Source organism: Corticium candelabrum, chromosome 12, assembly GCF_963422355.1.
Source record: "Corticium candelabrum chromosome 12, ooCorCand1.1, whole genome shotgun sequence".
Taxonomy (NCBI): Eukaryota; Metazoa; Porifera; class Homoscleromorpha; order Homosclerophorida; family Plakinidae; genus Corticium; species Corticium candelabrum.
In genome coordinates, this window is record NC_085096.1 from 7,821,421 (window position 1) to 7,842,871 (window position 21,451).

Consider the following 21,451-nt stretch of genomic DNA (forward strand, 5'->3'; position numbering starts at 1 on the left):
TATGTGCAAACTGTACTACTGCGACTGCTCTAGTCCAAGAATATGGCTCCTCCTCTATTACACAACGAATATTATCCACCAACTGATTCTGACGCTCAACCTGGCCCTGAGATTGTGGGTGATTTGACGAACTCAATATGTGTTTAATCCCTAAAGCTTTACAAGTCTCTTGGAAAACCAATGCCGTGAAATGTGTACCTCTATCTGATTGTACCATGAGAGGAATTCCAAACTGGCACACCCACCTCTCTCGAAATACTTGTGCAGCAGCAGTCTTCGCTTTACAATCTCTTGTTGGTATCAAAATACAATATCTGCTGAATACGTCTTGGATAGCCAATATGTACTCCATTCCATCTGGAATTGACTAGTGAAAAAGGCCGCAGAAGTCTATTTGAACCTTGTCCAAAGGGCGTCCTGGAATATCGGTATTTAGTAATGGAACTCTGCCAGAGAATTTCTTTCGCTTATGCAACTGACACTTATCACATCCTTGAACATATGTCATCACATCCTTCTTCATACCAGGCCACCAAGCTGCTCTACGAGCTCTCTCCCATGTTCTCGCTTGTCCCATATGACCTGACGACCGAATCAAGTTCTGTTAAACACTATTTTCCGCATCATCCAGTCTTAACCCCAACGAAGGAAACAACCAAACTACGAATTGTTTATGATGGATCTTCAAAACCAAGAAAGGAACTCAAGAGTCTCAACGAGTGTTTACACAGAGAACCGATTCTTCTACCGAATCTATGTGGTCTTCTGCTAAGATTTCGAACTTACAAGATACCTATTCTAGCTGACATTGAAAAGGCTTTTCTTCAAATTGAAATACAGTCAAAGGACAGAGACGTTACAAGGTTTTTGTGGTTTAAAGACGTCATGAAACCTGACCAGATAGAAGGAAACCTATTAACATACCGGTTCTGCAGAGTACCGTTTGGGTTGATTTGCAGTTCCTTTCTGTTAGAGAGAACTCTGAAATTTCATCTTCAAAGGGAAGGAAGTTCAATAGCCCAATCTATTGCTGAGAACATATATGTTGACAACATTTTAGTTGGAGCAGACTCTCCTCCTAATGCTTATCAACTGTTTGAAAGAGCAAGGCAAAGATTCAAAGAAGCCACTATGAACTTACAACAATGGACATCTAATTCAATCGAATTTTTGTCACATATACCTGATGATCTAAAAGTAAAAGGAAGCACAGTCAAAATTTTAGGAATAACATGGAATACCTTGAATGATGAACTGACTATTCTTTAATCTCGAATGTTACCGTCAGACCAACATACTACCAAACGAGAAATTCTCCAGGACATTGCACGAATCTACGATCCTTTAGGACTAATTGCACCTGTGACCTTCTATGGAAAGGTTTTCATGCAGAAACTATGGAAAGCCAGTATGTCCTGGGATGAGAAACTTTCACCTCGTCATTGTGACGAGTGGAGTCAAATTTGCAACAAATTTCAATCTCTTTCCACCTTAAAAATTCCAAGATTATCTGGAACGATTGGAAAAGATTCTCATTGTCAGGTAGTGGTATTTAATGATGCCTCTCTGAAATCTTATGCTGCAGCCGTTTATCTCCTTGTCAAGAATGGAGAGAGTATCGAAGTGAATCTTGTGTTTTCAAAAATGCATTTGACTCCGATTCAATCAGCTGTTGCAAACGAAGAACATCAAAAGAAAGGAAAGAAACTTACGTTACCACGGCTTGAGTTACTATCAACAGTGATTGGAGTCAGAGCTGGAAACTTTGTTAAAGATCAGCCGAAGCTTCAGAACTCTAAACTAATAGTATTTACTGATTGTCAGTGCGTTCTACACTGGTTGAAAACACCCAAGCCGTTATCAACCTTAGTTGACAACAGAATCAAGGAGATGCGACAAAGCAATGCTGTTTTCCGCTATGTTCCATCAAATCAAAATCCAGCAGATTTTGCGACAAGAGATATGTCTGCTTCAGAGTTGGAGAAAATTCGATTATGGTGGCACGGACCAGAATGGCTGACACTTTCTGTTAATTCGTGGCCAAACTACAATGTTCCAGAAGTAAGTACTCAGACTTTGGACTATCTTGAGTCAGAGACAAATAAGTCCAACAAAATTTACGTTGCTACCAACTTCACAAAGAAGTGTAAAGCTGACTTAGGATCGAATGAATGTGACAATTCACCCTTCCGAATTGATGAGAAGCGTTTTTCTTCTCTCCAGAAATTAATTCGTGTGACAAGCTACTGTGTAAGATTTATACAGAAGGTAATTTGGAGCGTTTTGAGAAAGGAGACACAAGAAACTATGTCTTCAAGATATGTACTGATCAAACAAGTGTTCAGAGAACATTCAAGTTATGCTACCGACCAAGTTCACAGCGTTTGTAATGCGCGTATTCTCTGGGAATATGCAGTTCAGAATAGACAATATATCAATGTGTTGAATGATATGAGAAAGGGGAAAAGAAACAACTTACAACGACAACTTGGACTCCAGATAGACGAATGGGGTCTGCTGAGATGTCATGGACGGTATTCAAATGCAAATCTTTCCTTTAACGCAAAATATCCTAAACTAATTCCTCGGTCGGAATATTTTACACATTTGGTAATCAAGGACGCTCATGAACGGATGCTTCACAGTTAGTCCATGGGCCAAGTTGTGTAAGACGTACTTTGGTCCCCACATCTTCACAACAATGATTTTATTGGCTAGAATAATAGAAGTTGAAAGGAAAAACAGGAATTTGATTGTTGTCAAAGAGGCAACAGGTCCGAAGTCGTTATAATTGAAGGTAAGTGAGCAAGTGCTGTTACCATGGCAACACCATTCGTGTACTGGATTTACTATGCTTAAAACTTTGAAAATGGCACCAATATAAATAAACCTAAAATTTTTGTGACCGGTAACATAATTTTGCTTACAATGCACATGCGCAATAAAAATAAAGTGTAAACACTTTAATTTCAGTTACCATTTTACTTAACTAACTACTAGTAATTTTCAAAACTCGTCCAGCAGAAATATCAAAACAGGTGAATTATTTTTAATATGAGAATCAACGACATTACGTTGTCACATTTCTTCTTCACTGTCGTCATCATAGCCATCATCACAAAGCGTAGAGCCGGCTTCCGTTGCGTCTTCCGCGTTTGACTTGTTTTCACAGCCGATGCAGCCACAGATGTCGCAGGGGCGTACCGTGGCATGGGCTAAATGGGCTATAGCCCCCCCAGTTTTTGTGGGCGTTTCCCATTTTGTCAGGTGAAAACTAGCGTTACGTAGCTTTTTGTAAACGTGCGCGTCTGTTTACAGTCTGGATGTTCGAGGCCGAGCATGGGTGTCTCACACTAGGCTGCAGACATCGGTTTCCGTGATCAACACTACTTCACTGACACTAATACAATTTTTGTCAAAGGGGCGTGTCAGTGTTCGGGTATTTCAGCCCCCCCAATTCCAATGGCCACGGTACGCCCCTGGATGTCGGTGCAAGCCAGTTGATTTGATTTGCACAAACATCGTTGCGTCAAGAGGTAACGGTCCACATAGTTGTCGTTGCAAGATTATTCCATTTGTGCAGTGAGTGGTTCTCATGCCAGACAGTGTTTCTTCCAAAATGTCATTATTGTCCCAACAGAAACTGATTGTTTGTCCACAACGAACAATGTTTGAAGGAATGAATACTTCACTACTGTCGGCCTGCAGTCGTTGTTCAGCTATTGCCGTATCGATCTCTTGCATTTGACTATTGGGCAAACCGTGGCCAAATCGATTGAGTAACGACACAATCTGCACGTTACTGGTTAGGTTTCGAACAGTCATCGGCAAAAAATAGACGTGCTTTGGTGTTTTCACTCTACCATTAGTAGCACAATAAATTAGGTCTTCAGCAATAGAGGTGACATAGCGTTCTGCTCTTTGAGACGTGATTCTTACTCTGTTTCTGCTAGAAATAGCTTCATTAGAGCCATCGTCCCCGTTTACTACCCAAGCTAGAAAGTTAAACAAGTCGGGTGGAATGTTTGGTGGCTTCCTTAGTTCATTGGAACTTGGAGGCCATTGCATACGATTTGTTAAACTTAAAATTTGACTACGCACGTGCATTGCCGCGTGAAAAAGACTGTGGCCCATATTCTCTATATCATCATTAGATGATTGTACGAATGCAGTGTCGTCAGTGGAATTACTATGATCCTCTTCAGGAGACGTTTCTTGAGAAAATTTGCTACCTTCCAATCGTAGGTTACTAAATGCCTCTGCTACAGCTCCCACTGGCAAACAAGAATCATAAAGCAAATCACTTTGCTGTCTGTCAGACAAACTCCAGAACGTTACCCTGTCTGCAAACCGGGACAATACAGCTCACTTTATTTTATCATTACGATATAACGACTTCTCAGTATCAGCTACAACGCCACTTTGGGTTTGTTCCATTATTTCTAAACAACGTTGCCTCAAAAAACTTAACTGCAGGATTCTTTTCTTTTGAAAGAGGGCTATTTCGGTTTTACGCAGTACGGTTTCCATAACATGAACATCAGAGTATATGGTGCAACAGGGGATTCATTTCTTGCCTCTATGAAATGCTTTAGATTTTGCTTGTGCGTGTACGTCGAGTAACAAGAACGATGATATCTCACCTCAATTGATATGAGGTCCAGATGTTCGATAGCTAGAAGAAGTCTTTCATCACTACGAATTCGAGCTGCTTCCAACAGAGTAGCACTAGCTTGCTCTGTCAAGCACCAGCTAAGTGATTCGTTTAGGTGTTTGTCTTTATACTTCTTTTGTGTTGTTTGACAAATTATGCAGACTGTTAGATCAGTGGCTTGAAAACTTGTGCGACTGCGCATGCGCCTAGCACTTGCTCTGTTGTCTTCGTCGTCGCAGGTAGTACTAGATGAAGTGGCCGTGCTACCACTGACATATCTGGTTGGCGTTTCTCCACAATCAGGCTGCTCCGTGAGGCTGAAGTCTGACCAGAAAGGTCTTGTTAGTGTACGTCTGGTAGCAGCGACTGTGGTATGCACCACGAGGTCCGTTTTGGAAATGAGGAGCAAGCGCCTCATAAATTTGGTCACGCCGTTGTTCTGCTGCTTCGTGAAGAGCTTTCCAGCTTTTGGCAGTAAATTGTGTCACGTCCCCGTGCGAGTCCTTGTGACAATGGCATAAACACTGGTTGTACCAGTCTACTTCACTTTCCTACTGTTGAAGATCACCCTCAGTACTCATTGTACGAGGTCAGAGCGAAAGCGAACAACTAAGGGAAGCTAGAACCTCTGAAGACAGTAGATTCCGGCAATGCAGAAGCGTGTTACTCCGGTAATGCTGGGGGCGTGCACTAATATCAAAATTGCCGTTTGTGTGCCAATCCGACCATCTTTCAGAATGACAACAAGTGCGGTTTGGCTTATAGTTATGTGCTTTAACTATTAGAATAGAGAAACAATTGTTGTGCGGCAGTGGGGACTACCTTCAATTTCTAGGCGTTGTATCTGACTTGGCCCACGGACTAAGTGGAGTTTCTCATACATTAGCACAAGTCAGACAAGAGTACTGAATTCCCCAAGGTAAAAGAGAAACAAAAGGGGTAGTGTCGCAATGTACAATATGTCGACGATATGAGGGTCCATCATACGCTTTGCCTCCGATGCCTTCCTTGCGGCGAGATCGAGTGTCCAAGTCTGAACCTTTTCAGAGTATTGGATTGGATTATCTAGGACCCATTTTGGTAAAGGAAGGACGTGAACGTGTAAAATTCTGGGTCTGTCTATTCACTTGTCTTGCAATTGGAGCAATCCATCTCGAATGGGTTAGAAATCTAACAGCAAGCCAATTTCTTTGTTGCTTTCGACGATTTGTTGCCAGGAGAGGCAAACCACGTCATATTATATCTGACAACGCCTCTCAGTTTAAACTAACAGCAAAGGTTTTGGATCGTCAGTGGCCACAGCTGATTGACAGTGATGAAGTACTTTACTATTGCTCATCAGAAAATATCAGCTGGAAATTTATTACCGAAGCTGCTCCTTGGCAAGGTGGATTCTATGAACGTTTAGTTGGACTGGTGAAACGAGCTCTTAGAAAGTCGATAGATAGAAAACTACTTGATTGGGACGAATTGGCAACTCTTTTCACAGAAATCGAAGCTATTATAAACACAAGACCTCTGACATACGTGTTTGAAGACTTTGAATCAGGATTTCCATTAACTCCTGCTCACTTCTTATCTCATCACGCACATCTTGGAGTATCTGGACCTACACTATTCAAGATGTGAATGATGAGAAATGCCAGCCTAATAGAGACACTTCCTATGCGTTGGAAAGAAAATGGAGACAAGACCAGAAGCGACTCGACATCTTTTGGGATCATTGGCATAAGGAGTATTTACTGAGTTTAAGGGAAACATTGCCATTAAGACACAAAGGTGTTAGGTCTGCAATTAACTCAGTGCCTCAAGAAGGCGAGGTAGTTCTTATTAAAGAACAAGACACTCCGCGTGGTACTTGGATGATGGGAAGAATTGAAGAGACTATTGTGGGAGGAGCTAGTAATGTTCGTTCTGCTAAAGTACACCTTCCATCTCGCAAGATCATCTCCCGACCTATCAACCTTCTATATCCATTGGAACTACCCGTGAAACACGACCATACTACCAATTGCCGGCCCGGAGTGTCATAACTTTTGCGCCACAAGTCAAGAATTGCTAATGTGCCAGAAGTCAAGAACTGCTGTTCTAAATTTAGCTTGCACGTGCACACTACAGATTGACAGTTTTGACAAGTACATGTGATTTGCATGCACGTGCACATCACCTATTTAAGACAATTCGTGTTGGTAGTTAGTAGTTGAGTCATTAGATTCCGTTCAGGTCTACCTATCTATATTGCAGTAATTTCGAGACTGTTAGACACTTAGCTGTCGAGTCATCAGTTCTGCTTCTCTCAGAGAATTAATAGATTCACCTTTTGTTTGCGTTATTTGCTGACACTGTGAGCGTCCAGGACGCTGACAAGGACGCTCATACGAGCGTCAGCGAAGACGCTGGCGCTGGACCATTCAAGCCCGGTTCACAGTACGACGCTGGCACAGCGTCCTGCGAGCGTCCTGGACGCTGACAAGAACGCTCACACCAGCGTCAGCGACTGTGAACCGGGCTTAATGGAGGATTCATTAAAAATACAGGACTGCAAGAAGAAGTTTTCGGAACGTGCTAATACATGACACAATGTCGAGCAGTATCAAACTGCGATACATATGTAAGAATACGGAAGCAAAAAGGTTGTGCTCAACAAAAGAATTTGCTTTAGAATGGTACTTTAGAATTTACGCCATTTTGTTCAATTTACTGTGTTACCTGATTATGTCCTATTAGCATGAGATTATCGGGCGCGTATCCAGGATTTTCTGGATGAGTTTGACAAAAGTTAATATCAATACAAATTAATATCAATGACATACTGCTGTCTAATTACAATTTACATAGACGTCCTTATTCAACCCGTTTGCTATTGCATAGCATCAATAATCTATCAATCTTCTTATGTTAAACTACAATTCAAAAAAAAAGACCTTTCGGCACTCGCGCTAACAGTAACACACACATCTTGAAGGCTCCCGGGCAACCTCAAAATATACCCGTGTACGCCACTGGTTTTCTACTGGTTCTTCATCGGTCAATAAACAGTTTGCGATTGCGTGGCCAGACTAGCGAGTTGATATATGAAAATAATTCTATAGCATCAACACTCCGATTGACCCCCAATCATACAGCCAAAGAATATATATACAGGAAGGAGTTAGGAATATTTTCTAGTAAGACTACGTGTAAGCAGCAATTATTACGGTTTTAAAGACGAACTTTAGACTGTTGAATTTAAAATCGTATAAAGCCGGACACGTACATACTACACTGTGCTAATAAAATTGAACAATGTCAATGACACGATAAAATCCATTCTAATCTAGCAGCAACTTGCAATACAATCAAAATGCATCGTTCCCATTATTCTGTAGTTTTGCAATAGCAAGCATAAGGAATCTGCTGATGCTGCAGTTGATAAATATTATTTGTCGATGTGTTGAATGGTAGTGATATGGTCATCATGATTGGCTTCCAGTCTCCGTACACTGCCTTTCCCTTGATGTACTTAATACATCTGGCTAGTGGACGGCTCCTATTCTCGTTTGATCCACATTTTCCGCAGTCGACCATCTGTATTTCCGATGGAATTCTGTTAGGATTATAGTCGCACATGGTCGGATATATTTCTTCATAACAATCGTTGACGTGGACAATACCGGTGTCGACACTTCTCTTCTTTCGTACGACACCGTCGCTCGTAGCGTTATCGACGTCTCGACGATAGCGACTCTCTCCACAAAAATCGGAATAAGAATTGCTTCCCGGTTTGGCAGGACTGACGAGTCGAGTGGTAGGATCTGTCTTCATCAACACGACATTGTCTTGTTGTTCATCGTCAGAACGACTACAAGAAGCTGCAGAAGACTTGATTGGTGTGGCAACGAGATAAAGAATAGACAAAACGACTGCTGTTGTTTGCATGGTTTTTGCTAGAAAAATATAAATAATCGGATCTTACAGTCACCTGTCTGAGACAAAAAGCAACTCGACTCCACTTCTGCACATACCTTGATTAGATCAGCTATTGAACTCTTTTGCTTAACGTCTGACCTGTTCAGGTGACTCCTGCTGTTGTGATAATCTGGCAGAGTGTCTGCTACATTTATAAAAGATCGTCTGTTAAGTTAAGTTAAGAAGGGAATCTTTGGGATTTTCAAACTTGTAGGAAATTCTAACGTTAATATGATCCTCTCTTCTTTGCTAGGATTGTCTGTTAGAAGACCATGTGATGTCACTTGCAACTGCGCATGAAGTTATGTCTAGGAAATGTCCTTCTCCGTCCGCGTTCTCAAATCTTTATGCACTTAACAAAAGCCGACCATGATTTAGATTGAAGCAAGGACATTCTAGTAAGAAAAGGAATAGAAAAATTTAGGTTATGTATCACGGAACACTGCGGACAATACCATGCATTAATGATTACCGTTACCAGTTAATATCACTAATCAGTTATAATGTGGGTCAAACAGAATTGATTTATTGTGACGTTAGTCGTGACACATAACACTGATTGCATAAACAATATTGCTTAAATTCTAAGCAGCGATATAATTATTTTGGTCTATACTATCGCTTTGAGTTAGCAGTTACGTCGCTGTCTTTGTTAACATTAGCTGTTGCTATAATTCTCATGCAAATTTTTGCAAGTTGAGGTTCACCTCTCGCATAATTTGCACAAAATTGATTTAACGGGCCAAGCAAAACCATTTAATTATCGCTTGTGAACAAAAATTATAGACAAAAATTCAGATTGTCTAGAGATGCCCTTCTCGAGTAGAGCAGGAAGAGCTAATCTTCACTGCCCTCTCTGGCTTCACACAGTTGCAGGACAACGGTCGTATAGGTTTCTCTATTGACCTTCTGACTGACAATCGGTGATGAAAGGAGGATTTAGAAACGCTTGTGCGATGACACAAAGCATTTTTTCTTAAAGACAAAGTAACCATTAACTTGTACAGTCTACCAAGAGTGAAGTTAATTAACGACGCCAAATCGTTCCATTACGTACGAGTGAAAGTTGTTTCTGTTTACTAGTCTTACTTGCATATAGATACTCGTTGCGGCACAAACATGTTGAGCAGTCCGTCGTGTCGAATACTGACTGTTCGTGTTCAATTTCAATTTCAAAAGGAATATGTATATACAATACGTACTAGAAGACATTCAAATGCAGGTGCCTACATCTTCATATCGTAGTGTGGTCCACTAGTCGATTTTATCGTCTTGTTTTATAATCCTTGTTCTACTTTTTCTTTTAGAAAAAGTAGACGCTTCGACGTTGCAGCTAATGAACGACATAAAAGAGTACAGAAAATAGTGAATTTTAAAATTACAAGTATCATGTAGTTTGAATTATAAACAATATGATTGTGCAAACCATTGTCGAAATTTAAAGAAAAGTTATTAAAGAAGTTCATTTTTGTTTCCAAGTATATAAGTATTATATAGTATAGTACAATAGCATGGCGAAGATGTCTCTTGCTATTGTTTCAATGACTACTTGTAATTCAGTCAACATTCTCAAGTTGTTTACTGCATGCGATGGCATTAGAGCCAAGAATTCGACAGTTCCTGCCTAGAAACAAGTAAAGAGAAGACTTAAAATTGTAACCGCGACTTCCTGTTGCAATTTAGACTGCAATGGTTTCCGTCACGATCAGTTTTCACCATTTGTTTCCACAAGTTTCAATACAAAAGAAAGTCAATTGATTGCACATTTATTGCTGAGTGTCAATCGTACTCAAAATAAAATTGAATGTTTTAAGATATTTTATAGCAATTATATTACAACTTATTGAGAAAATATCAACTTAACTATCAAATGAATACAGTTGTTTACACTTGATTATGAGATCTATGAGAGAATGGTAGATTTGTGTAACTAGCTAGTATTATCAATTTAGTATATGTATTATTGCCATCATTCTGACGAGAAGATAAACAGGAAATACTTATTTCTCTATTATCTACGATATTTAATTGATACTTGCATTGATTCCGAAAACGACAAGTTAGTATATTCGGGAGACATCTAGTCATTATTAGTCGTAAACAGGAAAGAAATATCGTAGTGGTCACCAAAATACACATAGTGATACAGTTGAGGGAGGAAAATATGGATAAACAGTGTTTGTGTAATAGTAGTTGGTGAATACAAAGACAGCGCAAGGGCAAATATCACTGCAAGAAATACATGCTTACAAGCTCAATTAACGTTACCCTATACGACCATTAGCATTCCAGCTGACTACAACACTATTGGCATGAAGTTCCGGATTCTGACTTGTTGACCCCATTTACAGTAGTTTTGGTCGAACAAACAAATTATTGACTCTCTATTTATTGCACTGTAAGCTTGTGAAACGTCAAGGCGTCTGCACGTTTTACTATAGCAATAGAGAAGCGCGCAAAATGAAAATACAATTAAGTTGATCGACTCCAGTAAAGAACGTTACGCTCCTTTCATCGACAATTGTCAATCAAAGGGTCTAGAGAAACCTACAAACGTTCACCGTAGAGATATCCCGCAGCCGGACAATGTCCTCATCCTTGTAATCTCTTTAAACGTCTGTCTGTAGGTTGTCTGTTGATTATATCGTTTAGAATGCCTTCAATCGTTTTAAAGTAAGTAGTAGAAAAGTTAACTCTAAACTTTTAAAATATTCCTTTATATATTATGCCAACGGGTAGAGTTACGCGAACAGTGAAAGTACTGACAACTCAATACGACGCCATACAATAGGTAACTTTACTAATACATTATAAATCACAAAACGCTAATTCTTGTCTAAAATTTAAGCAAATTTTTATCATGCAATCAGTGTTATGAATAACTATAAATAGCCGCAAATAATTTTGTTTGAATAGACACGAAGAACTAAAAACACCCAAATGAAATTGCTTGAAGAAATATTCCAATTCCTTGCAATTTTAGTAACAGTAATCATTCATGCGTGGTATTGTCTTCAGTGTGCGTAACTTGTAATATATATTTATGAATTGTTCCTATGAAAATTCTTTCCCCGCAAAGTCATGTGCTGTCGTCGTGTATCGTAAGAGAATCAAAAATGCGGACGGAGATAGATATTTCCTTAACAAATTGTTTCATGCACTGACAAAGGTATGACATCACATGACGTTCTAACAAAGAAGACACAAACTGTAATTACCATTAGAATTTCCTACAAGTTGACGAGTCCTAAAAATTTCCTTCTTAACAGACTATCTTTTATAAATGTAGCAGACACTCTGCATGATTGTCACAACAGCAAGAGTCACCTGAACAGGTCAGACGTTAAAGCAAGAGAGTTCTATAGCCGTTCTATTCAAGGTATATACAGACGTGCAGTCAATTTTCTTTTTGTCTCAGACAGGTGACTGTAAGATTCAATTATTTATACTTTTCTAGCAAAAACCATGCAAACAACAGCAGTCGTGTTGTCTATTCTTTATCTCGTTGCCACACCAATCAAGTCTTCTGCAGCTTCTTGTAGTCGTTCTGACGATGAACAACAAGACAATGTCGTGTGGATGAAGACAGATCCTACCACTCGACTCGTCAGTCCTGCCAAACCGGGAAGCAATTCTTATTCCGATTTTTGTGGAGAGAGTCGCTATCGTCGAGACGTCGATAACGCTACGAGCGACGATGTCGTACGAAAGAAGAGAAGTGTCGACACCGGTATTGTCCACGTCAACGATTGTTATGAAGGAATATATCCGACCATGTGCGACTATAATCCTAACAGAATTCCATCGGAAATACAGATGGTCGACTGCGGAAAATGTGGATCAAACGAGAATAGGAGCCGTCCACTAGCCAGATGTATTAAGTACATCAAGGGAAAGGCAGTGTACGGAGCCTGGAAGCCAATCATGATGACCATATCACTACCATTCAACACATTGACTAATAATATTTATCAACTGCAGCATCAGCAGATTCCTTATTCTTGCTATTGCAAAACTACAGAGTAATCAAACGATGCAATTGATTGTATTGCAAGTTGATGTTAGATTAGCATGAAGTTTATCATGTTATTGACATTGTTGAAATCTACTAGCATAGCGTAGCATACGTGTACGGCATTAGACGATCTTAAATTCGACAGTCTAACGTTCTCTCGCGTAATAATTACTGCTTACACGTAATCTCACTAGAAAACATTTTCGAGCCTGTATATATATTCTTTGGCTGTATGATTGGGTGCCAATTGGACTGTTGACTTTGATACTATATAATTATTGTCATATACCACCGCACTAGTCTAGCAACGCAATAGCAAACTGTTTATTGACCGATGAATAAGCAGTAGGAAAATTAGTGGCGTGCCCAGGTATGCTCTCAGGTTGCCCGGAAACCTCAAAGATGTGTGTGTCACGTCTACTGTTAGCGCGAGTAACTGTTAGCGCAAACACTGAAGGATTCTTTTTAGATTTGTAGTTTAACATCAACAGTCTTGAATTAGGACACGAGTGGAAATGTTAATTCATTAAGAGTAATTTATTTGTGTTGTTGGTATTAACTTTTGAAAACCCACCCAGAAGACCTTGGGTTCGTGTTTGGCTAATACGACATAATCACATAACACAATAAATTAATTAAACAAAATAGCAAATTGTTTATACAATGGTCTTAGTTGTACAGCACTCATTTACTTCCGTATTCTTTCCAATATACTCCATTTTGATACTGCTCGACGTTTTCGCATCTAGCACGTTCCGACACTTTCTTCTACCTCAAAATCGAAGTAGCAAAATTATGAATTAGGAGGAATAGAGAGACGACTAACAAACTGACTTACTGTATATCGCTTGATATCCATGTGAATTGTTGCCTTTCTTCTGAAGCTGTCTACAATCACTCAAAACTACAAACTCTTCGTGGTTTGCAACACCGACATCAATCAAGTCACTTCTGACGCCGATTTGAGTGAAGAGGACTGACCACGTAGCGGTCGGAGTAATCACTCATACAATAAATCCAAGGACGGCGGAGCCGGTACGGCATTACGGCGACCGCTGTCCCAATTTTTGAAGTGGTACGGTGGAGCCGCAGCCACAAGAAATTCCGTCATGTGTTAGGTGTTATGCGGAACTTGCTGCAGGACTGCTGGTGTCAAGCGGCAAGCCTGTCTGTCCTAATCGCTAGACGGTACGTGCACAGTCGCTGACAGCCTGTATTGTCAATTATGATGTTATTCGAATAACCATGAAAGAAGAATACAGCGGCAAGGTCGATGTCACAGCAGCAGCAAGAAGTATACTATAGTCAATGGACACGTTTCAATTCCTATTTGGTATAATGATAACTGACAACTTTTTCTCACCCATTCATGTACTACTTAAGCAAGGTCTTGCAAAGAGAAACCATTTGTGTGCTAGAAGCTCGAACTTACACGGCTGTTACTTTGTATACTTTGAAAGAGAAAAGAAATGACGATCGTTATGAACAAATTTGAGATGACCCAATGGCGAAAGCTAATCAAGTGGCAGTTGGCGACCCCATTCTTCCGCGCTGAAGGAGATCGAGCATCAAGTAGATATGACAAAACAATGGACAACACCTTCCACGATCCAACACCCAAAGAGTTCTAGTTCTATCGCAGGCAGTACTTGAAATTGCGGACAAAGTATAGTAGGCTAAATAGAGAGAAGGTTTGAAGCACCTCAAATCGCTCTATACACGAAAGTTGAGAGCATGTTCAAGACAGTTGTTGAAGGCCACCGTATCCATCTTAACACTATTCAAGAGATTCATAACCATTTTAGAGATGACGTCCAAGAACATTTGCACACAGAGCTATCAATGTTAAGAATGCTTAAAAATGCTTTTCAAGAAATTGATTTACTTCATATACATAAGAAAAGAACGACAGAGCCATGCGAGAATTTTGCTTACTTAGTAAAGACCGCTTTCGTCTTTTCGGCACATTATTGTCACTTGTATAATATTTTTGAAAATGTTTTATGTGTAGTGGCTAACACTAAATAGCCTTAAAATATTATTGTGTATTGCAGAACGAACGTATGCAGTTTATATATATATATATATATATATATATATATATATATATATATATTAAATAATACAGATTGTGTGAGGCCAATCACTTTGTTTCGGCGTATCATTTTCTGGAGTGCTCCGCTGCCTCTGAAATTACATAAATTATGGCTGGTTAGCGTTCTCAAGATAAATTACCAAAAGTTTCAGTGCTAGCCCTAAGGTATTTATCCGAGTCCCGGATATACGGGCTAAGGGTATAGTAGTCGTTCGACCGTACGATCGTATTTACACTCGATTAGCGAAGGTGCAAATACAGCTGTCCCGACCAATAGACGACAAGTGGTGTCATTACCGACCACTACACGAACGTCATGTCATCATAAGGGTTCATCTCTCTTTGTCTGGTAGTTGCTAGCGAGGATTCGGTCATCGGGCGTCCATCCTGTACACGGTCTTTTTTAGTCCTTTGCTTTACCTAGAGGTCGTCTTACTCATTTTAGTGTCGTCTTCAACAGAAATTTCTTTTACGCTTCACTGAAAATTGCAAAGTGGAACGAGCATTGTCTATGACAACCCATATGTTTGTTGGACGAAGCGACTGACCTGTAAGTACGCAATTCTGGAGACGCTTTGCACTTTGTTTACCTGAACGAATGCATTGGAAACCCTACGATTTTGTGGCTGAGGCGAGTGGGTTGGGCTAAAACCTCAGTATGCAAAACATTATTCCGTGACGAGATATGTGATTACGTCCGAGGGTTTGGCACTGTAATGTGCTGCTCTATTTATCTATCTTGGTAACGCATCCCAAACATTATTTAGATTAGGTAATATTTAATTGTGCTATGCCAACGTTCAAATTTAATTATAATTATTAAGAGTCATGCATGCAAGTACTTTCAGTGCACTTACAATATAAAGTAAAATTTATAATTATTTAAATTATTATTAATTAGGATGAATCTAATGCCGTCTGCCTCGATTGTCTCTCAACATTTTCAATTACTTCTACCCATTCTAGAAAGTGTTGCAGAAACCGAGAAAAGATTCACCAACGCTGTACGTTGGTTTAATTAAGTAGGATGAGTTTGTGTTTAGTATCTGTGAGAGCGGGTATGTTATCAACCGTTTATGCTACAAAGCTGATTTCTATACCACTTGCAACGAAGCATGTCTATATCACAACTCAAATTTGTCATTGCAGTGCATGGTCCACTCTCGAAAGACCGACCACCGCGTAAAATGTTTCGATGACACAAACGCTACACCTCCCAGTTCATTCGAACACACGTCCACACCAGCCCCGTGTTGACTGTACGTGTCGCCTCTCTCCGGAACTCTTCTGGCGATCGAAGACTATACCGCTGGCGTTTCTCCTAGCTAAACTCTGATTGCATTTGCACCGAATCCGACCTTCCTGTACAGAGGAGTGTTTTGATTTCTAGCCCCACTGTCTACCTCGTCAATTGCCATTGCAATCTATCTTGTCGCGTACACCGTTAGCGATGCACATATCTACGCTCATGCAGAAAAAGACTGCAAACAAGTATAAAACATTTTGGGGAAAAGGGAAAGATGTAGGGTTGCCGTTAGAAAAGGAATAGAAACAAGGCCATGTAAGGGTGTACTGTGACATCATTTGTATACAGACTGACTAAGCTGTGACATCATCCTTACATTGCACCATTTTCTAACTATAATATGTGTTTCATACCTTACTAATTAGAAAATGGTACAATGTAGGGATGATTGCTCAATAAGTCTGTATACCAAAGATATCACAGCACACTCTTAAATCTTGATTCTATTCTTTTTCGAACGGCAACCTTACATCTTTCTCATTTTTCAAAATGTTTTTATACTTGTATTACACAGTCTGGACTGTAGCAAGTTTAGTTAAAAGAAGTGACGCCTGGTCTGTCGTCTGTGCGTAGGCCGTATATACTGTTTGCGTCGCCATTTAGGTTAGATGTTGTCTGATATTGCAATGACATCACCACGAGGTCGTGCACTCTGTTGCAGTGGCACAGGACCGCATGTCGTCGCCGCGCTATAAATCATTGGATGTACACGGGTAGTTGGTCAGCCGACTAATCGTTTAGCTAAACATGTCACATATTGTCACCTAATTCCCTATGACACATGCAATAAACCACAACCTTCGTGCGTCTACCGATCTAGGTCAAACTGCATTGGCAGTCCAAATTTGGTGGAGATCCTATGTGCTGTTCCAGAGAAATTCGCGCGCGACTGGAGGCGGATTTAATCGACAAGAAAACGCGACGTCCCGAAAGACGGCGACAACCTTACGAACTGTCGGTCTCTACAGGTTTGCTGTGCACGAGCCAAATTCAACGGAAATCGGATACGGGCTGGCGAGACACGCGAGTTGCCAAGTATAGAGACACACACATGCATAGACAGCTCTTTTTTTAGAGAGACAAGATACAATAGCGTTATATATGTGTTACAGCATAGGAATATCTACACAAATCAGCAAACAGCGAACAAAAATGTGTGGATGGTTTATTACTGTGCCAAATTGAGAGTGCTATGACTAACACACACTGTATTATAATTTTCAGCAATGGAGAGTTAGTTCGATTTGTTAACAGCATATATATTGAACCATCCACACTTTTTGTTTGCTTTTTGCTGGTTTGTGTAGCCATTCCTACTAAAATACATTTATGATGTTTTTCTGTCTGGTTCATTCACTATGCATAAATTTTTGAAAGTGGTAGGTGCCTCAGAAAACAGAGTATTTTTCATCATTGGCTGAGACAGAGTGAAAACAGTGAAGTAGACGTTCCTCATAACATCTCTCAGTAAATATTTAAACAGTATGGTGCATTTCGTATTCGAAAGGGGCCGTGTGCTATGCCGATAAGCCGTTAGGGTCGTCCGGGGTAACTCCGTGACACCCAGGGCTACAAGTACTCTAAATTTGAACTTGCGCTGCTTGTCTGTATGAATCCTCAAGTGAAGATGGACCAGACTTCAAGGCTTTAGAGTGCACAACATTGAAATCATTTTTCAGAGTAGAGAGTAGTGATGATTTTGGGGACAAATTCAAGGCAACAGCTAGCTGCACAATGATGTTCGCATAGTGACAACTGTTTAATCATAGTTCTGCTGCTGTTTGTATAAGCGCAATTACAGATGTATTGTGGATCTGGTAATAGTTGGTTTCTGCAGGTGAGAGTCCTGACCGCCTGAACGCCTCCTCTAAATCCGCCTTTCGTATGAATGTAAAGAGTGCGACGCCGCATTGCACAACGACAGAAAAATCAAAGCTTCATAAATAGGCCTTGATACTTGCAATTATTGCTGATAACACAGTCTTTAAGATTTTTGTTAATTCTAAGAGACAAGAATTCCTTTGAGTTGACAGGCACGATGGTAGTCTAGAAGTGCAAGGCTCAAGGATTATTATCATCACTATGCATGTGAGATGAGACAATAATTCGTCACCAACGGCCGGCGTAACTATGGGAGGACCTGGGGAGCACAAGTCTCCCTAGAATTCGTCTATATGGACATTAAATTGTAATACGATTACGATTGCTTGGGTGTAATATGCCTCTGCATTGATCCATGTTTTGCTAAGTATATTGCATGTAGTATAACAGTGGCTGCAGTGGGATCTAGACGAGATGGTAGTGACAATGACATCTAAGATGTTCTATACTAGTTGTGTTTAATATATACACAATGTGACGTCTACCGATATCGGCAGCGACTCTTCAATCAATGCATACATGCATACATACATACATACATTTATCCTGTTACTATTGAGAGTCCTTAATTAACGCTTACACTGCGAAAATACATACATTAACTAAGCTAGATACCATTGTTCCATTAACATATAGTTATAACTACTTTTCTTTCTGCATGTGTTCTCTAGTAGCTTTTAATGTCTTGTTTTTTCTTTTTTCCGTTATTTGCATTTTCGTCTTCGCGGTATGCTTAGAAGCATCCACTAAACTTTTGTTAGGAGTTTCTCTCTTTTCCTCCAATACGTTATGATTAATTTATAGCAGCAAAGAATATAATTAGGCTTGGCAGTTTCGCCATCAACAAAAGACATACTAACTTGTTCTAAAACACATTTACAATGTGCGTGTATGACTTTAATAATAATTTAAATAATTACAAATTTTACTTTATATTTTAAGTGCACTGAACGTCTTTGCATACATGACTCTTAATAATTAAATTTGCACATTTGAATAGCACTTTAAATATTACTTAATCTAAATAATGTTTGGGATGTGTTAGCAAGGTAGATCACCTTAGGGCTTGCCCTGAGAGTTTCGGTAATTTATCTTCTGAACGACGAACCAGACATAATTTATGTGGTTTGTTGTATGATTGCTGGTCAGTCCCATTTACTCAAACAAGTGTCAGAAGTGATTTGATCACTGTCGGTGTTGAATATCACACAGAATTGGTGGTTTTGAGTTGTCTACAGCTTGACAAGAACGCCTCCTGCTAGCAACAAGTCACATGGATATCAACCCATTGTGTTTTCAAGTGTTAGACAGTAGGTCCACTTTGTTGGCTGATCGTCTCTCTATTCCACCTGGTGATGTTGCTACATGGCAAAAGGCGATTTTGTGGCTCTAAAGCCCGGTTCACAGAACGACGCTGGCACAGCGTTTTGTGAGCGTCCAGGACGTTGACAAGGACGCTCATACGAGCGTCAGCGAAGACGCTGGCGCTGGACCATTCAAGCCCGGTTCACAGTACGACGCTGGCACAGCGTCCTGCGAGCGTCCTGGACGCTGACAAGAACGCTCACACCAGCGTCAGCGACTGTGAACCGGGCTTAATGAAGGATTCATTAAAAATACAGGACTGCAAGAAGAAGTTTTCGGAACGTGCTAATACATGACACAATGTCGAGCAGTATCAAACTGCGATACATATGTAAGAATACGGAAGCAAAAAGGTTGTGCTCAACAAAAGAATTTGCTTTAGAATGGTACTTTAGAATTTACGCCATTTTGTTCAATTTACTGTGTTACCTGATTATGTCCTATTAGCATGAGATTATCGGGCGCGTATCCAGGATTTTCTGGATGAGTTTGACAAAAGTTAATATCAATACAAATTAATATCAATGACATACTGCTGTCTAATTACAATTTACATAGACGTCCTTATTCAACCCGTTTGCTATTGCATAGCATCAATGATCTATCAATCTTCTTATGTTAAACTACAATTCAAAAAAAAGACCTTTCGGCACTCGCGCTAACAGTAACACACACATCTTGAAGACTCCCGGGCAACCTCAAAAAAAAATACCGTGTACGCCACTGGTTTTCTACTGGTTCTTCATCGGTCAATAAACAGTTTGCGATTGCGTGGCCAGACTAGCGAGTTGATATATGAAAATAATTCTATAGCATCAACACTCCGATTGACCCCCAATCATACAGCCAAAGAATATATATATACAGAAAGGAGTTAGGAAATATTTTCTAGTGAGATTACGTGTAAACACCAATTATTACGGTTTTAAAGACGAACTTTAGACTGTTGAATTTAAAATCGTATAAAGCCGGACACGTACATACTGCACTGTGCTAATAAAATTGAACAATGTCAATGACACGATAAAATCCATTCTAATCTAGCAGCAACTTGCAATACAATCAAAATGCATCGTTCCCATTATTCTGTAGTTTTGCAATAGCAAGAATAAGGAATCTGCTGATGCTGCAGTTGATAAATATTATTTGTCGATGTGTTGAATGGTAGTGATATGGTCATCATGATTGGCTTCCAGTCTCCGTACACTGCCTTTCCCTTGATGTACTTAATACATCTGGCTAGTGGACGGCTCCTATTCTCGTTTGATCCACATTTTCCGCAGTCGACCATCTGTATTTCCGATGGAATTCTGTTAGGATTATAGTCGCACATGGTCGGATATATTTCTTCATAACAATCGTTGACGTGGACAATACCGGTGTCGACACCTCTCTTCTTTCGTACGACACCGTCGCTCGTAGCGTTATCGACGTCTCGACGATAGCGACTCTCTCCACAAAAATCGGAATAAGAATTGCTTCCCGGTTTGGCAGGACTGACGAGTCGAGTGGTAGGATCTGTCTTCATCCACACGACATTGTCTTGTTGTTCATCGTCAGAACGACTACAAGAAGCTGCAGAAGACTTGATTGGTGTGGCAACGAGATAAAGAATAGACAACACGACTGCTGTTGTTTGCATGGTTTTTGCTAGAAAAACATAAATAATCGGATCTTACAGTCACCTGTCTGAGACAAAAAGCAACTCGACTCCACTTCTGCACATACCTTGATTAGATCAGCTATTGAACTCTTTTGCTTAACGTCTGACCTGTTCAGGTGACTCCTGCTGTTGTGATAATCTGGCAGAGTGTCTGCTACATTTATAAAAGATCGTCTGTTAAGTTAAGTTAAGAAGGGAATCTTTGGGATTTTCAAACTTGTAGGAAATTCTAACGTTAATATGATCCTCTCTTCTTTGCTAGGATTGTCTGTTAGAAGACCATGTGATGTCACTTGCAACTGCGCATGAAGTTATGTCTAGGAAATGTCCTTCTCCGTCCGCGTTCTCAAATCTTTATGCACTTAACAAAAGCCGACCATGATTTAGATTGAAGCAAGGACATTCTAGTAAGAAAAGGAATAGAAAAATTTAGGTTATGTATCACGGAACACTGCGGACAATACCATGCATTAATGATTACCGTTACCAGTTAATATCACTAATCAGTTATAATGTGGGTCAAA

General features: G+C 40.0%; 2 protein-coding genes across 2 annotated transcripts; both read left to right on the plus strand.

Annotated features, from left to right (window-relative positions):
* The first annotated feature begins 1,275 nt into the window (after positions 1-1,275).
* LOC134187719 (uncharacterized) lies at positions 1,276-2,649 on the plus strand. Its single transcript, XM_062655871.1, has one exon. The coding sequence runs from the start codon at positions 1,276-1,278 to the stop codon at positions 2,647-2,649; it is 1,374 nt and encodes a 457-aa protein (XP_062511855.1).
* Positions 2,650-5,653: 3,004 nt separating this feature from the next.
* Positions 5,654-7,421, plus strand: LOC134187720 (uncharacterized). The gene is made up of 4 exons (XM_062655872.1): positions 5,654-6,253; positions 6,301-6,576; positions 7,011-7,081; positions 7,382-7,421. Exons 1-4 carry the CDS (start codon positions 5,654-5,656, stop codon positions 7,419-7,421), a joined length of 987 nt encoding a protein of 328 aa, XP_062511856.1.
* The last annotated feature ends 14,030 nt before the right edge of the window (positions 7,422-21,451 follow it).